The 18,997-nt window shown below is 46.1% G+C and overlaps 2 protein-coding genes and 1 long non-coding RNA gene across 5 annotated transcripts; 2 read left to right on the top strand and 1 right to left on the bottom strand.

Moving 5' to 3' along the window:
- The first annotated feature begins 109 nt into the window (after nt 1–109).
- On the top strand, nt 110–3,562 carry tspan14 (tetraspanin 14). 2 transcript variants are annotated; one of them, XM_068327205.1, is made up of 9 exons: nt 110–180; nt 950–1,030; nt 1,274–1,324; nt 1,390–1,536; nt 1,620–1,790; nt 1,905–2,030; nt 2,111–2,161; nt 2,270–2,383; nt 3,115–3,562. In XM_068327205.1, the coding sequence occupies exons 2-9, from the start codon at nt 950–952 to the stop codon at nt 3,142–3,144; spliced, it is 771 nt and encodes a 256-aa protein (XP_068183306.1). In that variant the 5' UTR covers nt 110–180; the 3' UTR covers nt 3,145–3,562. The 2 variants fall into 2 exon arrangements, with proteins under 2 accessions (XP_068183306.1, XP_068183305.1); XM_068327204.1 differs by having other exon boundaries at nt 111–180; nt 2,680–3,561.
- Nucleotides 3,563–3,841: 279 nt separating this feature from the next.
- Nucleotides 3,842–14,670, top strand: LOC137603526 (echinoderm microtubule-associated protein-like 4). Its single transcript, XM_068327078.1, has 24 exons — nt 3,842–4,361; nt 5,605–5,790; nt 5,868–5,988; nt 6,384–6,578; nt 7,294–7,434; nt 7,552–7,577; nt 7,878–7,913; nt 8,403–8,523; nt 9,151–9,300; nt 9,376–9,445; nt 9,548–9,658; nt 9,775–9,870; nt 10,014–10,148; nt 10,291–10,423; nt 10,676–10,824; nt 10,903–11,028; nt 11,107–11,238; nt 11,501–11,568; nt 11,653–11,741; nt 11,832–11,929; nt 12,013–12,100; nt 12,191–12,289; nt 12,376–12,506; nt 12,623–14,670. Exons 1-24 carry the CDS (start codon nt 3,914–3,916, stop codon nt 13,103–13,105), a joined length of 3,432 nt encoding a protein of 1,143 aa, XP_068183179.1. The 5' UTR covers nt 3,842–3,913; the 3' UTR covers nt 13,106–14,670.
- Nucleotides 14,671–14,713: 43 nt separating this feature from the next.
- LOC137603527 (uncharacterized) lies at nt 14,714–16,523 on the bottom strand. 2 transcript variants are annotated; one of them, XR_011037293.1, is made up of 4 exons: nt 16,506–16,523; nt 16,327–16,409; nt 15,417–15,515; nt 14,714–14,922 (listed from the first exon to the last, which is right to left on the bottom strand). It is a non-coding gene; the product is annotated as an uncharacterized lncRNA (long non-coding RNA). The 2 variants fall into 2 exon arrangements; XR_011037292.1 differs by lacking the exon at nt 16,506–16,523 and having other exon boundaries at nt 16,327–16,427.
- Between the last annotated feature and the right edge of the window lie 2,474 nt (nt 16,524–18,997).

The following is an 18,997-nucleotide window of genomic DNA, read 5'->3' as shown; positions in this document are numbered from 1 at the left end:
AAAGACTGAAAGAAACCAGTTTGGCAGTTTTTTGGCTGCACTGCCTTTATTGTCCAGTAGGAGGCGGCAGCTTTTACAGCGTCTGAATACAACTGACACCACCGAAGAAGAAGCGCTGCGTCTGCTGCCGAAAGAAGACCGTTAACAGAGTTGAGCTTGTCTGAGGAAGACTCCGCTGAGGTGAGGCAGGTTGATTAGCAACGTAGCATTAGCTTGTGTGGCTCAACACCGTTCAGCTCACTGTTAGCATCAATGTCTCTGATTGAAAACACTTTATAATATTAGCGTTAGCTTTTCTACATAGGATGCTGCTTACTGTTAGCATCAACTTCTATTTAAAATACTATAGTGTTAGCATTAGCCTCTGTGTATAGATAGGATGCTGCTTCCTGTTAGCATTAAATTCTCGTTAAACACTTTGTACTGTTAGCATGAGCTTTTCTATATAGATAGGACGCTGTTAGTGTTAGCATTAATTTAGCGTGAGCTTTTATGTATTACAGGACGATGTTAGCATTAGCTTCTCTATTGAAACAAACCAGTGTTTACATGTAGCTTTAGCTTGGACTGTTTCCTGTTAGCTGTGAACAGAAAGTCACACAAAACGGAAGTGAGTTCTATTCTGGTGTTATAAATAAAATCTGTTCACGTGGACTAACTACAACAGATATAAAAATAAAACTTTATTCATCTTTTGGGTAATTCTGTTAGATCAGAATTAAACATATTAGATTTTTAAAAAGTTTAACGACCAGAGTGCAAATAAAAAATAGACATTCAGAAGATGTAAAGAATGAGGCTGACATTACAAGAATAAAAGGTGTATGCTGATCTATATGGAACAAATACACACACACGTGTGTGTGTGTGTGTGTGTGTGTGTAACAGTGTTGAATATTAACTATACAGTGTGTGTGACTGGAGCTCTAACATTAGCGTGTGCTAACAGATGTATTATTACCGATACGAGAACGCCGAGGTCAACTGCTGCTACAAATACCTGATGTTCAGCTACAACGTCATCTTCTGGGTGAGTAACGAGCACGCACACCTACACCTGGGATCATCTACGGCCCTCACAAGAAGAGTTTTCTACGTGTGTATTTGCTTTCTCATGTTTTGTTGGTGAGTGTGGAAGCTTGTGGGGTCGATATTTGTCAAACACGACTGGAACGCTCTGGTCTTCTTGGGCGTCACGTTTCTGTTGGTTTGATGCGATGTGAGCGGTGCACGTCTGTCCCCGGGCTCTGACTAAACGCTGGTGTGTTTTCAGCTGGCCGGCGTCGCCTTGATTGCCGCTGGTTTGTGGGCGTGGAGCGAAAAGGTGAATAAACGCACTATGAGTTCATGTTAGCTTCAGTACCGGTTCTGAACGGGTCCACTTTGCAGGGAATCCTCATGGACCTGACCCAGGTGACCCGGATGCATGGGTTTGACCCCGTCTGGTTGGTCCTGGTGGTGGGCGGTCTCACCTTCACCTTGGGCTTTGCTGGTTGTGTCGGAGCGCTGAGAGAAAACATCTGTCTGCTGAAATTTGTACGTTAAAAATCAAAACTTTTTATAATAAATCGTGTTTTGTGGACGTCGCGAAGATCCTTGTCTTGTTTTTTTCTGCTCAGTTTTCCGGTGTGATCGGCTGCATCTTCACCCTGGAGCTGGTGGTGGTGGTCCTGGCCTTTGTTTTCCAGGGTCAACTCAGAGAGTGGATCAAAAGTTTGTTCCTGGCGAACATCCGAGCCTACAGAGACGACATCGACCTGCAGAACTTGATCGACTCTCTGCAGAAGATGGTAACGCCCGAGCCTCTGTTTTCACACGGAAACCATGACAATAAGTTCACCATTAGATGAACAGGAAGTCTGTTCTGTAAAACCTGCTGGACCAGTACCATCTGTTCACATCAGAACTACTGCTGCGGAGCTGAGGGACCGAATGACTGGGACCTGAACGTCTACTTCAGCTGCAACGACACTCACCTCAGCAGGGAGAGGTGCGGCGTTCCGTTCTCCTGCTGCATCCAGGATCCGGCTGTGAGTTGATCGCCGATCGATCGCACCAATCGATCACACACCTGAATATTAACAAGTGATTCCTCTGTGTGTGTGTTCAGGACACTGTGGTGAACACTCAGTGTGGATACGACACCAGGAACAGACCAATGGTGAAAGCATTTCCTTTTCTCTATAGTTAGCTTCCTGTTGGGACAGGTGGGCATGTCCTACAGGTACAGATGAGCTGGGGGGTCACTGGTTTCACTGCTTTCTTCCAGAGAGAGTGGGGCGAGCACATCTATCTCAAAGGTTGCGTCATTGCGATGGAGGAATGGCTGCCTGGGAACATCATCACGGTGACCATCGTCTTCGCCGTCATCTCTGTGCTGCAGGTAACAAAACTTTTGCAGTTCTGATTCGTAATGGTACCAAAAATGTTATTTATTTGTAATCATTTTCATTACAATTACGATGTAAAATATACTGTCTTGACTTCAAACCGTCACCGGGCCGGAACGTTTTTCTGGCCCCATCTGGTGCCTCTGAGGTGGAAGTGTCTTTACTTGTATGCCAGCCATGCCCCGCCCTTCTTTCTCCCCTCTCATTGGTGGATCACGGCAGCCCACTCTGAGGGGAGGGGCTTGAGCTGGTCCCAGTGCTCCACACTCACAAGCCTTTATCTGAACAGATGGTGGGGATGACCCTAAGCAGGAAGCTGATCTCCGACATTGAGAGGGCCAACTTTGCCTTTTTGGCGGGGTAGAGCCTCCTGGACCTGGACTCTTCAGTGCCTTGTCGTCCTCCATCTTGGGTTCTTCCTCCTTGTTGTTGTCAGATGTTTCTGGACCACGTTGCCTTCAATTATTGTTCACTGTTGAGTGCCTCCATCATCATCATCATGTTTGTTTACTCCACCAGATCCACAAAAGGACCTGAATCCAGAGCCAACTCTGGAGGGATGGATCTGATGGTTTTGTTATAAACTTCAAGTTAGAAGATATGGTTTAGGAATGTCCCATAGAATATTTAAAAAATACTCGACTCAATGCACTGGACAAACTGATTGGTTATTGATTGGTTGTTGATTGGTTCGGACTCGTCCTTCATTTATGTTTTCTATCAGGACAAGAATGAAAAGTCTGAATCCACCTGAGCCAATCAAAGACGGCCGAGCAAGTGATGTCACCCAGGTTACATCCAATCAGAAGAATGTCACCGACGCGCTGAAATGTTTCAAGACAAGTTTCACAATGTTTCGGTCATTTAAATGTTCTGTTTGATATGTGGCTTGATCTGTTTTTATTTTGACTGATTTATTTCTTACTTTGAAGGGATTGTTTTATATTGTGCTTCTATTCAATGGAATAGAAATAAAGATATTTTCTAATTTTCTCAATAAAAGGCTAGAATTTTGTTTTAATTGGTTGAATGATAAGAACATTTTTAAAAATTATTTGATGAAGCCTGTAAATTACAGGTGATGATTTGGTTTCTTTTGTTTTATTTATGTAAATATGAGGATGTGACATAAAACCAAATGTCCAATTGTTTTGAAGGAATTAAATGGAATATAGCACATATCCGTTTTTGAGCAAATATATACATGAACTTTATTAAGTAAATTTTATAGATAAAAAAAATTAAATTTTTGAAATTATAAATGTAATTTTATAAATATAAAGTAAACAATTTTTAACATTTTTTAACATTTTTATACACATACTTATTTTATATACTTATAAGACATCAAACTTTAGTATATTTAATTTTATGAATAAACATAAATTTGTAGAATTTATTTACATTTAATTTTACCGAAAGCTAAATGAATAAAAATTACATGAATACAATAAATCTCATTTTAGCTGAAATAAAGTTTCCCCGTAAACTTTATTGACACAGCAACGCGGACAAGAGCTGTAATGACGCTCTTTGGCCGCTGGGGGGCAGGGCTTCAGCTCAACGGCCAGAAGCAAACCAGACGACCGAAACCTGAACCACCTCCTCCGGGAAGCGCGCGCTTCCAGAGGAGGTGGAGTCGGAAGCGCGCAGGAGCGTCGGTCCGTCGTGTGAACGTCTTCCGCGGCTTCTCTCGTCTCCTTCGGCCGTCGGACCCTCCGGGCAGCGGCGTCTTTCTCCTGCCCGCAGGAACAAAAAAAAAAAAAGCGGCGGATCTTTCGTCTCACGTTCGGGGCGGGACACGGCGGGGAGTGCGGTGTGTGTCGACCCGACGGTGCGCGGCTGTTCCTCCCCCCGCTGCGGTGGAAAAACCCGGACGGAGGCCCGCAGTGTGCGCTCAACCTCCCGCAGGCCTCCGGCCCGGACGCACGCTTTTCCCCCGGAAAATGGACGGCTTCGCCGGCAGTTTGGGTGAGTCCCGCCGCGGCCCGCACACGGAGGGCCCCCCACCCCCATCCGGCCGTCGGTGCGGCGCGAGCCGCGCGCGGGTCTGGCGGCTTTACACGTGTCACTGCTGTATTTATCTAAAAAGTGATGCACCGCCCCTCCGGCGGATGCCGGGCCACAAAATCCAACCAGCATCACGGAGGAGATCCAGATCTGATGGAGACCAATAAAGACCCCCAGATACACTGATCCATAATCAATAACTTGGTAAATCAACCAATAATTGGGCTAAAAATAAAGATTCCATGATGGGTTCTGGTTCGGTTTAAAATGAATGGTTCGGTCCAAATGGATCCGTTTGGGCCGACTGGGCTCCAGCAGAACCCCCCCAGAGTTATTTACACCTGGAACTGTCCACAGACTCTGGACACACCTGGACAGGTAGCTAACCGGTTAGCATCGCTCATGTCAAATAGACTCCATCCGTTCTGATCTTCACCCTGTCCACGAGGTGGCGCTGGGATGTTGATCAGGGCGGAGCTTGCTTCCCTAAAAGGGGAGGAGCTACTGGCAGCTTTGTTCAGGTTGGGTGGGAGGTTTTTTTGTTTGTCGTGTTTTTTGTTTTTTTCGTATTGCAAGTGCCCTTAATTTCTTCATTACAGCGACTCGCAGTTTGTGAGTGAAATCTAACGTTTGATTTCCTGGTTTTCGTCCAATAGCAGCGGTGGTGGGTAGAACTTATTGTTCTGTACTGAAAAGAGCTAGTTTACGGCTAGACGACGGTGAGATTTGTTCGAGAGGTATTTAAACCATTTTTTAAAAATTTCTAGGGTGCAGTTTCCTAGCGTTAGCATTAGCATTAGCTTCTGGTTTTGGTCACCAGAACCTCCTTAAAGCTGCAGAACACAATTTAATTTCTTCACTATTACAGACAAACAAACCACCAAAACAAAAATATGTGGCGTTCCTCCCTGTTGTCAGTCAGCTGAACTCGATTATGGTGTGTGTGTGTGTGTGTGTGTGTGTGTGTGTGTGTGTGTGTGTGTGTGTGTGTGTGTGTGTGTGTGTGTGTGTGTGTCAGACAGGCAGAAACATGCTGCGTCTGCAGGACCAAACATTTTTTCCTTTTGTTTTGCTGAACATTTAAATCGCGAACATCAGATTCCTCCAACCAACCACAGCTGCCGACCAACAGCTTCCTGTTTCTCTGATTCGGGGGCCTTCTGATTGGCTGAAGGTGGTCATTGACAGTCTGTCGTCTCAACAGACGACAGCATGTCTGGCGCCAGCGTCTCGGACGTCCACGACCGCCTGTCGGCGTTGGAGCTCCGCGTTCAGCAGCAGGAAGACGAGCTGACGGTGATGAAGGCGGCGCTCGCCGACGTCCTGCGCCGCCTGGCCGCCTCCGAAGTCTCCGCCGCCTCCTCCGCCAAGAAGCAACCGGGAGGGAAAGGTAAGAACCGGCGTCCGTTAATCCGGTAACGTGTTCCGATAAAATGCGTCTGTAACGGTGTGTGCCGCCCCCTGCAGGTGGGGCGGTCCTACGTGAAGCCTACTCCATGTCCTGCATCTCCAACGGAGGGTCGTCCGGACGAAAGAGAGACTCCACCTCCGTCACCAGGAAGGAAACCGTGTCGTCGGCTGCCAAGAGGTGAACACACACACACACACACTCTGATTGTGTCATTCATGGTTTTTCCTCACCTTGCCGGTTGTCCTCAGATCTTAGATTTCCGTCGTCCTGACGTGGCCGTCTCTTCACTTAGAGTCCATCTGGGGACGTAGAACCAGTAGAGTCAGTGTCTCCTGGTCCCTCTAGGTCACACGTGTCAAACTCATGGCCCGGGGACCAAATGTGGCTCTCCACATCATTTTATGTGGCCCGCGAGAGCATAAATGGTTGTAGTGTCTAAAAATAAATAGAAACATTTTCTGTGCAACTGTAACGGGAGGTCAGTCCCTGATGGACCAGTAGAACCCATTAGAACCCGCCCAGTAGAACCACTGGTTTTGATTGGTCGCTCACGCTCCTGGTTTTGTCCACAGTGGAGCAGACAGGAAGAAGGAAACCGGCAGCCAGCGGTCTCTGATGCAGGAGATCCAGGAGCATGAGGAGCCCGATCCTCCCCCGAAGGACGCCACTCCCTCCCCGTCCTCCCCCCAGATCCCTCAAACCCCCGACACCCCCCAGAGACCGCCCCAGTCCGCCGACACCAGTAAAGGCCACGCCCCTCCAAAAAGGTTCCAGTTTGTTGATCTGTTGGGCGTGTCTCGCTTGACTTCTTTTGCTCTGACATCACTAACCCCGCCTTTGAGGCCTCCTGGAGCCCCTGAAGGTTCCATCATGGAGACCCTGAGGAGATCCTCTGTAGCTTTGGTGTCGCCTTGCGTGTTTGGTTCTACTAACATTCTCTTTTCCTGCCTCCGCCCTGAGGATCTCCTCCAGGAGAACCCAGACCGCCAGGGGTCCCACCTCCTCTAGATCTTTCCTGACTCCTGGTTCTTCTCGGCTGTGTGTTTTATTAAAACGACTAAACTCCTGTCCTCTTCATCCTCCAGCAGGCCTCCTCTAGCTTCTGGCTTTGATGTCTTTAGTGGCTTTAGCGTCTAACAAACCTCGTCCTGGTTCCACTCGGAGTCACTGACCGTCTCCTCAAACATTCAGACTCTGGAGAACCATCGGTTCCGGTTGGACGATGGTTTCTCATTCTGATCTGTCCAGTAGTTCTGATCTGGTTTACACTTGCTTTCCTGATCTGGAGTCAAAACCAAATCCAGATCGGTTCCATGTTGGGTCCTGAGACAAAGGCGTCTCAGTACGGACCCAATCCCAGTTTGGATCCGAGACCCTAGAAACATTTTAATGGAGACGAACGTCAGTGACTTGTAGTGACTTCCTCTTCCTCCTCCTCCTCCTCATCTTCCTCCTGTGACCCCGGGTCCCCTTTGTGTCCAGGGGCCCCAGCGTGAAGCGCTCCTCTGGGATGGAGCGTTCCCAGAGCAGCACCTGGGACGGTTCGGACGACAGCAGGAACAAGCTAGTGAAGGCGGCGTCCACGTCCAAACTGCTGGCCAAGATGGTGAAGAACTCCGAGAGGTCGGTGCTCTTCATCGCTCACGACGTTCTCAACACTTCTGATGGACAGGATCAGTTGGAATATTGATTGATTTATTGATCCCTGAATTTAATTTTTTTTTGTCCTTGTGTTTTCAGACATAAAGACACGGTGGTCAGTCAAGGTAAGCAAATGTTTGTGTTATTTTTTTTAAACAGTGTGGTGAAGAAGTCTTCTTCAGGTGTGAAGAAATACTGTAAAATTTTAATTAAATTTTTTTTTAATTGTTTAAAAAAAATGAAGCCCCTCCACTCTCCTGACCCAATCGCCAACTCCATTAGAATATTTTTGTTCACACCTTAGCTGTTGTGTTATTATTGTTTTTAGATTTGTGTTGTTTATGTATTTGTTGTTGTGTTTTGTTTGTTTTGAGTTGTTGTGTTGTTTATTGTTATTTAGTGACTTTGTTTGTGTCTCAAACCAGCAAAAATGTCCACTCGAGAGAAAAACAGCCTAGCTGGTAAGTCCCGATGACTCGCCTGAGCAAACGAGCAGGATAGCAACATGCTAACAACATGCTATTAGCATCTGAATTGGCACCACTTACCACTTAATTCCCGCTTTGGACCAATCGCCTCTCTCCTCTCTCTTGGCGTTACGTAAGCTCTGCTCTCTCTGCCCTTGTTGGCTCCGCCCCCAGCTCTTCCTTTACCTCCATTGGTCAATCGCTTTGGTGGACAGGTCTGATAAGACCAATCAGAGGCATTTCAAATGCGATTTAATGGAGGTGAACGATGACACAGCAAACCTGTCACTTGGTTCACCTGCACGGCAGCTTGTCTCCCTCACCTGTGCCTCACCTGTTCCTCACCCTCCCCTCACCCGTCTGAGTACAGTTTTGTTTCTGGGTCCAGTTTGAAACACTTGTTGGACGTCGACGCGTCAGTCGTCTCGTATGTCCCTGTTCAGTTGTTTGTGTTTGTTTCTAAATCTCTGTTCTTTGTTCCAGAGGGGAACCTGAAGATGTTCATGCGCGGTCGACCCATCACCATGTTCATCCCTTCAAATGTAGAAAACTACGACGAGATCCGAACCGAGCTTCCTTCAGAAAGACTCAAGCTGGAGTGGGTGTATCCTTTACAAGAAGGACGTTAAAGAGAATAAATTAACTACATTCTAACATTTTAAATAAAAGTTATGGGCTGCTCCACAAAAACAGAATAAAGTAATATTTTAGTAAAATTCTGGTTAAAATACCGTATTTTCCGCACTTTAAGGCTCACTCAATTTTCTCAAAAACTTACAGTGGGCCTTATAATCCGATACATATGGATCAATATTGATTAGCAGCTCCATCTAGTGGATGCATAATGCAACCACAGCCACTGCAATAATTCCTATTCTATGCGCCTTATAATGCAATGTGCCTTATATATGAAAACAGTCTTAAAATAAGCCTTTCATTGAAGGTGCGCCTTATAATCAGATGTGCCTTGTTGTGTGGAAGGTACAGTATTTTATTCCTTTATTTCTTCCAGGGATTTTGGGTTCAACAACAACAGTCGAGGCTTAGCCTGATGGTTAACTTGACTGGTAGCTAGTTTTGACTGATTAGAATTAGCCTTCCTTTTTGGAACAGGTGTTTTTTTGAACCCGAACCCTGCCTATACCCCACAGACACTGGCGTGTCGTCTGCGTACGACAACACGGTTGACAGGATGTCCAAATCTTTCCGGAGTTCCCTTGACTTCCTGCAGGTACGGTTACCGCGGTAGAGACTGCAGGGCGAACGTTTACCTCCTGCCCACTGGGGAGGTGGTTTACTTCATCGCCTCCGTCGTCGTCTTGTTTAACTACGAGGAGCGGACTCAGCGACATTACCTTGGACACACCGACTGTGTGAAGTGGTGAGGAACGATTCACACACGTTTTAGCCAGTCTGAGGAGACGGGTGCGTGACCACACCTTTGTGTCTCCATCAGTTTGACCATCCATCCCGACAAGATCCGTATCGCGACCGGACAGATCGCAGGAGTGGACAAAGACGGACGGGTATATATCGAGCTTAGCAAACAAAATCAGAACTGTGATGCTAATGCTAATATATGTAACAGGTGGAGTCAGGAATGCTAACTCCTGCGTTCGCGCTTTCAGGCGGTGCAGCCTCACGTTCGCATCTGGGACAGCGTCAGTCTGTCGACGCTCCAGGTCATCGGGTTGGGAACCTTTGAGAGAGGCGTCGGCTGCCTGGCGTTCTCTAAAGCCGTGAGTGTCAGCTGGGGTTGTCATGACAACGATAGGTGGATTGATGGTGTCCAGTCAGAACCAGTACCCGTGTCGGATCAGATGTAACCCGTCTCACCTGTCCGTCTGTCCTCCAGGACTCCGGTCACCACCTGAGCGTTATTGACGACTGTAACGATCACATGTTGACAGTTTGGGATTGGCAGAAGAAGTCCAAGATCGCTGAAATCAAGGTGAGGGGTCACTCTGGATCACAATCGTAGGCTGTCAGAACTACTTACTGTTGAACTTGTGAGAAATTATTTGAGTTCTGAATGCTTTTGGTTGATATGAACCGGGTTTTGATTGGTCTTTGTCTGGTGTCGACTGGTTTCAGACCACCAATGAGGTGGTCCTGGCCGTGGAGTTTCACCCCACAGACCCACACACAATCGTCACCTGTGGAAAATCCCACATTTTCTTCTGGACCTGGACCGGGACCTCGTTAGCTCGGAAACAGGGAATCTTTGGCGTAAGTAGACAATTAAATTTTTCATGTTGAGTCATCTTCAAACAAAGTCCAGATGATCCAGTTCGGTCTTCAGGGATGTTAACATGTTAACCGCCTAAAGACGGTAAAAACAAAACTCACCTGCTACTCTTCTCTGTTCCAGAAATATGAGAAGCCAAAGTTCGTCCAGTGTCTGGCCTTCCTGAGTAACGGGGACATCCTGACTGGAGACTCCGGGGGAATCCTGCTGGTCTGGACCAGGAGTTCCGCCGACACCCCAGGGAAGGGACCCAGAGGTGAGGAGGGGAGTCAGTTCACTTCAGGGGTCTTCATCAATGCCCCATGAGGTCTGATGTATGTGTAAGAGATCTGATTGGTCAGAAAGATCACAGGACCAAAGGAAAAAGCTGACGGTAGTACAAGAAAGTGCAAATCCATGGTCGTGATCTCCTGCCCCCTTCTGGCCACCAGCAGAACTGCATCTAGAAATAAATGTTGAGCTACTTCAGAGGAAAGATGTGGCTGATCCCCTGTGTGTGTGTGTGTAGCATTTCAGATCAGTCGTCAGGTCAAAGGTCATGAAGGCAGCGTGTTCTGCATGTGTGAGATGAGGAGCGGCACTCTGTTGACCGGAGGAGGAAAAGACAGGAAAATCATCCTGTGGGACCACGAACTGAGAGCCGACCACGACATTGAGGTCACAATGACGCAGATCAATAAGTCTGATCGCTTATTAGCTCACATACACGAGTCACATGACGTTCTTCGCCCACAGGTACCAGATCAGTATGGAACCATCAGAGCTCTGTCTGAGGGGAAGGGGAACGAGTTTCTGGTGGGAACGTCTCGTAACTTCATCCTTAGGGGAACCTTCAACGACGGCTTCCTGGTCGAGGTCCAGGTGAGACTGGTGACATCATCGCGATGTCATAACTTGAGGCTCTGTCAGGTGATGGCGCTTCCACTGTGATGTGTTCAGGGTCACACAGACGAGCTGTGGGGTCTGGCGTCCCACCCGTCCAGGGACATGTTCCTGACCTGCGCCCAGGACCGGCTGGTCTGCATCTGGAACTCGGTGGATCACAGTCTGCACTGGAGCCGCATGCTGGAGGTGAGGCTGGCAGCTGATTGGTTCATTCATGACAGGTTGCAAATGTATTTTTCCCGAACCCGTTACTGACCAAGTAAAAAATCGAGAACAACAAACCTCAAGTCCGCCCAACAATTCTATCAACATATCTTTGGGCGCATTATGCAAATTGCAACGTCACAGGCCAGCTGTGATTGGCTAAGGTGCCTGAATCGTTTGTGATAAAAAAATTTGCAGGCAGATCAGCGGTAGGAAATCACAGCTCTGCCCCTCCCCCCCACAGGAACATGGACACTGTGCAGACTTCCATCCAAGTGGAACCGTGGTCGCCATAGGAACACACTCTGGAAAGTCAGTATTGGTCATTAGATTTTTTGGACGTGTCTGATTGGTCCGCCTGTCTCACCCATGTCCTGCTGGTCCCTCCTGTCACAGGTGGTACGTTCTGGACGCCGAAACCACGGACCTGGTTGGGATCCACACCGACGGGAACGAACAGTTGTCTGTGATGCGCTTCTCAGTGGGTGGGTGGGGCTTGTGATTGTGTTTCCATGGCAATGTCATTGGGGAAATGAAAGCAATGACTTACTGTGTGTGTATGTGTGTGCGCGCAGACGGCAGTCTGTTGGCTGTCGGCTCTCACGATAACTTCATCTACCTGTATACCGTCTCCGAGAAAGGACGCAAGTACAGCCGCTATGGGAAGTGTACAGTAAGTGTTTAAAGGTGTTTATTAACCAATCGAAGGCCGTGGACGTCCAGGTGTCCCCATGACTCACCTGAGTGTTCCCACAGGGACATTCCAGCTACATCACTCACCTGGACTGGTCACCTGACAACAACTTCATCATGTCCAACTCGGGAGACTACGAGATCCTCTACTGTGAGTACGAATGACCGTACTGCAGTAGTAGTACTAGGAGTACTCAGGTAGTACTACTGGAGTACAGAGGTACTGCTACTCGTCTTTCAGGGGACGTCCCAAATGGCTGTAAACTGATCAGGAACCGTTCAGACTGTAAAGACATCGACTGGGCGACGTACACCTGTGTCCTGGGATACCACGTGTTCGGTGAGCACAGCTGAACACCTGTGTCTCGTGTGACATACCCTCCCTGTCCAAAAGTATGTGAACGTGTGTGTGTGTGTGTGTGTCAGGCGTGTGGCCTGAGGGTTCAGATGGGACAGACATCAACGCTCTGATCAGATCTCACAACCGGAAGGTGATCGCTCTCGCGGATGACTTCTGTAAGGTTCACCTGTTCGCCTACCCATGTTCCACTCCAAAGGTGAAGCACATACACACACACACACACACACACACACACAGAACCAATGATTTCAACAGCGGTTGCATCAGTGTGATGTTTAAGACTGTATTGATCAATCAATAATCTGTCTATAGGCTCCCAGCCACAAGTACAGCGCTCACAGCAGTCATGTCACCAACGTCAGCTTCCTGCACAGAGACAGTCACCTGATTTCCACGGGGGGAAAGGACACCAGCATCATGCAGTGGCGTCTGGTTGAGAAAACCTCGCTGTCGTTCACTGACGGCCCCCCCTCTAACTCCACCTCCCAGCAGCCAGACCCCGCCCCCACCTCTGCACCGCCCATTCTCTCCAAAGCCCTGCCCACACAAGAGTCTGCTCCTCCGCCGACAGCCAATGGAACCCAGGAGACATCCCTGGATACTCCACCCCCGACCGAATCCACCTCGCCAATCCTCGAGTTGACTCCGCCCTGCTCGGAAGCAACCCCGCCCCCCTCAGACAGTACAATGAGTCTGAAGGACAGCCTGGATCCCAGCGATGACACCGCCACGCCCAGCGACGAGGGGCTGCCCCCCCTCACCCTGCCCTCACAGACGGATGGGGAGAGTGTGTGAGGGAGCGTCTGTTCTGGTACAGCTGTTCTTGTGAGGACCAGGCAGGGTTTCACATGTGGGAACATCGAAAGGTTTACTATTCAGGGTCGCTGTTTGTTTAGATGCGTAACTGTGACGGTTTTTAAAAGACGTAACGGAGATAAATGTGAAACTCATCTTTATATAACTTGCTGATCCAATCATTACCTCTGGTCTCATTCACAACAAACGTCCAGAAATCAAGTCAGAAAAAATGATTATAATTTTTTTTCTAAGTGTTAACATTTGTTAGCAGAAGCTGCTAACGGCTAATCCAGTACATGTAACGGAGAAAACACGTAATCTATTATGATAGTGGAATGTTCTCATTGTGACGATTGTACCGGGAGCATGGAACATTTATTCATGTCGGGTCCTCACAAGTCTAGAAGTACAAGTATGTGTGTGTGTGTGTGTGTGGAGTTTAAATGAAATGTTCCTTCAGTAATGTGCCAAAACACCTCAAGCACCTGAGACCTCTGAGTGAGCTGAATGATGGGGACATGAGTTGTAGGTGTTTCAGGTCTCCTGACCAATGAGAGCATAGCAAAGCAAAGTTACGTTAAAAAAAAAAGCATTTAATCTGATTTTAAGTAATTGTAATTCTGTGAATGACAATTGGATAAATGTAATTCTAGACTGAAGGACTCGTTGAGCGCTAAAGACTGTAACCTTAAATATCAACTTTGCTTTATTTGTGTGTAACTGCCAAAAAAATTTACACTCCTGAAAGACATTTCAAAATAAAAGCCCTCCAGTGAGGGGATGGTCTATGGATGGCTTTTAATGTGAAATATGCAGGAAGTATAATTTGTCTAGATCCTGCAGCGGAATAGAATGATCGATAAGAGGTCAAAGAAAGGCACAAAGAAGAACTGAACGTACATTAGGACTACAAACTATTATGGGATGGCGTCGATGGTTCAGATACTATTTGAATTGAGTGTTAAATTGCTAATGAGAGGAAACCGGACGTTGACTTCCTGTTGGGTAGAACCCAACGGTGACGCGGAGTCGGGTTCAGTCTGTTCGAACATCTCTGGCCGCCACCCAGCTAACCGGGTCAACGGGAACTCCTCTCCTCTGATTGGTTGGTCGCTCTTGACTCGCTAATGTTTGTTTTTGTGTCTTCTGGACCATTTCTATCCAGTGTTCGCTGAATGTCCTGATGTCACTCCAGGGGGTGGCACCTGTAAGGGGGTGGGGCCTATCAGCCTGGGGGGCGGGGTTTTCATGTTTTTTACGTTGTTTTTTTTCTACACTTGTCTCTGGAGGGCTCGACCAGAGTCCAGGACTCTACTGGACAGTCAGGGAGGGGCGGGGTCATGGAAGGGGCGGGGTTTTGATGGCGTGTGGGGGGGGGTCATGTGGGAGATTCTGGATTTACTTTTTTTTTCTTTTTCATCGATCAGTAACATTAATATTCGTAATGATGATCATGTGACTGTTTTGAGCCAATCGTGTCTTTTCTCATGCATTCCTGTCAGATGACAGACTGTACTGAAGATTTCAACAAAAAAAATTTGAATAAATGTATTGAAAACTGATTTCCAGTCGTCATGGTGATGCTCTCAGACTGCAAGGTTCAGATAAGATTTGAACATTTCTTTAATTAGTTTCTTTAATTCCACGGTTGTGGAAAAGCTCAAACATTACAATGCATTCTGGGTATTTCACATCACGTGGTTTAGTGATGTCATCGACGTAAGCGGTTTATTGGTTACAGAGGTTCTGTTGGCAGCAGTTCCAGCTATCTGCAGAGCAGTGGTTCAGAGTGGTGCAGCCTTTCTCGCCATTGGCTGCAGGACAAACAGGACATGCATATAAGAACCAATCACTGTTAAGGACCTGCCCACAATGCAGACAGATGAATAGAACATAAGATATGTTAATAAACTAGAATGCAAATCAGGGCAGGAAAATTAACTTTTACATGAGAAACCTGACTTGTGAAGGAACAGATGGACAAAGTGGGATGCAATAAATTACAATTATAATATAATCAACCCTTTACCCTGAAATTATTCTTCCACTCGACTAATCATGTACATATGTAGGTACAGGCAACACACACATTTCCATATGTGTCATTAACATCCTGTCTTATTGTCATGTTTTAAAACACAGACCACCACTCAACATTAACCTGGAGTGTGTTCATGATTAATAGCACAAGCCCCAATTTTGACGTATGCAGCATAAGTTACCATGGCAACAGTAAGATGCATAGTTACTAAACAGTTCCACATGAAGTACTCTGAAGTCTCCCTGTCCACGCATGTAGAAGACTTACTTTTGGTGTAGCAGGCCTGTTGCTCCACCCCAGAACAGGTTATCGTTATCTTTTCATACACGCGGTCATCAAAAATACACTGGATGTTATGTGGATCCGCTGCAAACAAATACACCTGTGAGCACTTAGGTGGACTACACAATAAAACAAGCATTTATTTCATATTCCTGGTGCTGTATGAGAAGATGCAGCAAAATCGTTTGAGACAAGTTTGTTTGAATTTGCTCAAAAGTTCCTGTAACTTGCAAAACAGGAACGAAACGCCACCGATATTCCCAGTTAGGGCTGTTTTGCACAGTAGCATTCCTTTATTTTTCATTTTTGCATTGTTCATGTTTCTCTGCATGTTAAGACTACGTTTTCATTACAAACTAGGATATTTGTTAATTTTCACTTTTTTACAAAGAAAACTAACAAAGAAGTTTGCAAAGGTTAGATATGTTTGGAACCACGGCGCACAAATTATAGCAAAGAACTTTTGCAAGAATCAAGTTTACTTAACACACACATCTCTGTTTGAAACTGTTTAACTTTTGGTTAAGTGAATGACCCCATTTTAGGGTAAAATACCCTGAATTGCCCAAAAAGGACGGTTTAGGGTATAGCATGCCCATTTAACCCCTGGGGATATTAAACCACATCAAAACCTTGCAGTTGAAAATCGTTTGGTCCAGAGTGGTCACTCTAACCCGTTTTCAAATTTCAAACTTCATCTCAGAATACTTTTATTTTTATTTAAAGTTAAGGAGAAAAACCGCTCTAATTTCTCACCGCTGGATGAATTCATTAAACTTTTATTCCCAGGTTTGCATGAACTTTATGCAGAGTGACCTCTGATCCGCTGAAGCATCTACAGCCTTTTTAAAGAATGCTCTTGAGTCGTATAGAGGCGCAGTTTGGATATTTTTACCTGAACAGAAGAAAGGCAGGATGAGCAGCAGCAGCAGGTAAGCCTTCATTCTTCTGTTGGCTCCAACAGCAAAAACAGAAATGCTGAGAATGAGGTCGAACTTTATCTTGGGGTAACGCAGACACCCCCACCCCCACCCACAGAGATCGATAATGAGAAAGAGCAAAGTAATAACTAACCTGAAGGCAAACTTGAATGAAAATCAATATTAATTTCTCTGAATCTCAGCAGAGTCACGGCGGAACACGATGGACCGCTGCTGACTGACTGCATGTGAATGAACTTTGATTCTCAGATGCACCAGATAAAGTTCATATGTACCTGCAGCCACTTGCTGGTTATTTATCTGATTATGTACACATTTATTATCATGAACCTTGTTGTTTGCAGATTTTCTTTCTTGCATTACCATCTGATATTTATTTTATTTGGCCTTAGTTTAACAGGGTGCGTCCCATGAAGATCAAAGTTCTCTTTTCCAAAATACCTGGCCAATAAAGCAGCAGCTAGAGTTAGGGTATAGGGTTTAATGGGTTAGGGTTTAGGGGTCAGGGTTTAGGGCATGTGTCTTTTCTCAGATGACTCTCTCTGAAGGACCCAAAACCGGTTCATACCAGCAATAATTAAGTCTTCCGTTTACACCCTGGAGCAACACCCAAACTCATTGACCAATCAGTGAGCAGTACACACACCTTTATGCATTACATAAATACCTGCGGTGAGACAGGAGGGTGACCGGTTGGATCGTGGAAACGTGGACCAGATCCGTACAGCAGGTTCTGAACCGCCGACAGAAGTACAGAGGACACAAGTCCAGTCAGTAAAACAAGATGGAGACAAGTTGAAAATGATGAGATGAGATGAGGTCATCCTTCATTTCTCCAAGGGAAATTTTGCCGTTTTTATTGCAGCGAGTTGATTTGGAAAAAAAACAACAACAGAAAAAAGGGTCAATAAACATAAAACAATCAACAGGAGGAGTAAAAAAAAATGCTAACAATAACATTAAATTCACATAATTGGACAAAGAGTTTAGTAATTATTAATGAGTTCCAGGAGAGGTGCTGTAAGGTGAAAAATGATGCAAGTTGAATTAACTAGTCTTCAGGCTATGCCTGCCTTGTCAACTACAACCAATGTCACGGACTGCAACATCCCCTGACACCCCTGAATTCAAAATCTTACCCTGAGCTAGCTTTGACCATAGATCAAAGCTAGTGCATTGGTAGCTCAAAACACTAGCTTTGATCTACGGTCTTACACTGGCCTTCTCCCTCGTTTTTCTATCTTATCTCGTTCCTGAATGTACAAAAGTTAAAATTTGACATTGACCTAATTTTCTCAAGGTCAAGGTCATCATCTCATTTTCGTCCCCTTTGCTGCCTGAGTAATGTGCTTTTTGTTTCATCTTTCTATCTGCAACGGTTGTGAAAATATTTGGTGGACTAACTAACGGACGGACGAACACACAAACACCGACAATTACAATACGTCACCGCTTTGAAGCGGGATGTAATAATATTTGGTTCATATGAATCTATTTAAGCTGGCAAACGTTAGTATTGCTCACTGTTTGGTCGCTAATAAAGACATGCTAACATTGCTAGCCCTTGATCAAGTTCAGTTACAGAACCGGTTGGTTCTGATCCTCCATGGTGGCTCCAGAGCATCTCAGACACGTACATTCCCCCAAAGGGTGGAGATCTTTTGTCTTCAGCATCACCTGAGGTGACGATGTCACAGTGGGGCGTCGACCAAGGTGCAACAGGTCGGTCCACGCCGCAGACAAGCCCCTAGCGATCCACTGTGTCATGAAGACATTCCCTTGGGTGACATCTACTGTCAGCAGATGTCGTGCGTGATTGTTCCGGTTATTAGTTATTAATCAGAATCCTTGTTCATCCAAGTGAACCCCCTGCAAATGTGACGCGCTTCTTGTGTATAATAGTACTTCTTAACATCGCAATTTATAACATGGAAATTAGTCAAATGAAGGAGTAATGCAACTGTGTTTAATGAATTTTGTGGTTGTACTCCATAGTAAAAATTCCACCCTTGAAAATCTTTGAAATTTTTGTATGTCATTCGTATTTTCTTGGGATTGTGCTTATTGTACTGAATGGTTGCATAACTCAGGTGTATTTCTTGAGGAGAACATATTCAATGACATATGATTTTGTCTTACCTGTGGAAGCTGCAGCAGCTCTGGTGGTGCTGATGTAGACGGTTCAGCAGAAGGTTCATGTTTGATCAGGGAGGCAACATTCAGCCTTCAGCCGTTTCAGCACAGCCTCAGTTTCCTGGACGGTGAAGATGTTTTAAAAATGGGATCCAGTTGTTTTTGGCCGTATCATTTGTGGACTGAATTAACAGTTCGTTTAAAGTGTGCTTCAGCAATCCTCATCAATAGAGTGACTTTGGAGCTGGACATTCTTTGTTCTTGAGGCAATTCGACAGTGGCTGCCTGAAATGGCGCCAACATTGCCATAGGGTCATAGGGTCATACTCATTCAGGGTCAAAGGAAGGAGACTTGTATTAAGTGTTCCCAGAGGGAAGTGGCTTGAATGCTGTGAGGTCAACTGTAGCCACCTACAGGCCATTTCTTCACTATAACCGGCCAATCAAGTTCGAAATGTGCTTTGGGGCTTCAGGGTGAGAAGTAGCATCACG

Source organism: Antennarius striatus, chromosome 11 (genome assembly GCF_040054535.1).
Source record: "Antennarius striatus isolate MH-2024 chromosome 11, ASM4005453v1, whole genome shotgun sequence".
Lineage (NCBI taxonomy): Eukaryota > Metazoa > Chordata > Actinopteri > Lophiiformes > Antennariidae > Antennarius > Antennarius striatus.
The sequence above is the reverse complement of the archived record's forward strand: the minus strand, read 5'-3'. Positions and strand labels throughout refer to the sequence as shown.

Coding starts and splice junctions, on each gene's coding strand:
- tspan14 (XM_068327204.1), top strand. CDS start 950: ATGTATTATTACCGATACGAGAACGCCGAGGTCAACTGCTGCTACAAA. Junction 1,031..1,273: donor GCTACAACGTCATCTTCTGG/GTGAGTAACGAG, acceptor GTGTGTTTTCAG/CTGGCCGGCGTCGCCTTGAT. Junction 2,384..2,679: donor CCGTCATCTCTGTGCTGCAG/GTAACAAAACTT, acceptor TTATCTGAACAG/ATGGTGGGGATGACCCTAAG.
- LOC137603526 (XM_068327078.1), top strand. CDS start 3,914: ATGACGCTCTTTGGCCGCTGGGGGGCAGGGCTTCAGCTCAACGGCCAG. Junction 7,578..7,877: donor AGACACGGTGGTCAGTCAAG/GTAAGCAAATGT, acceptor GTCTCAAACCAG/CAAAAATGTCCACTCGAGAG. Junction 10,424..10,675: donor CCCAGGGAAGGGACCCAGAG/GTGAGGAGGGGA, acceptor GTGTGTGTGTAG/CATTTCAGATCAGTCGTCAG.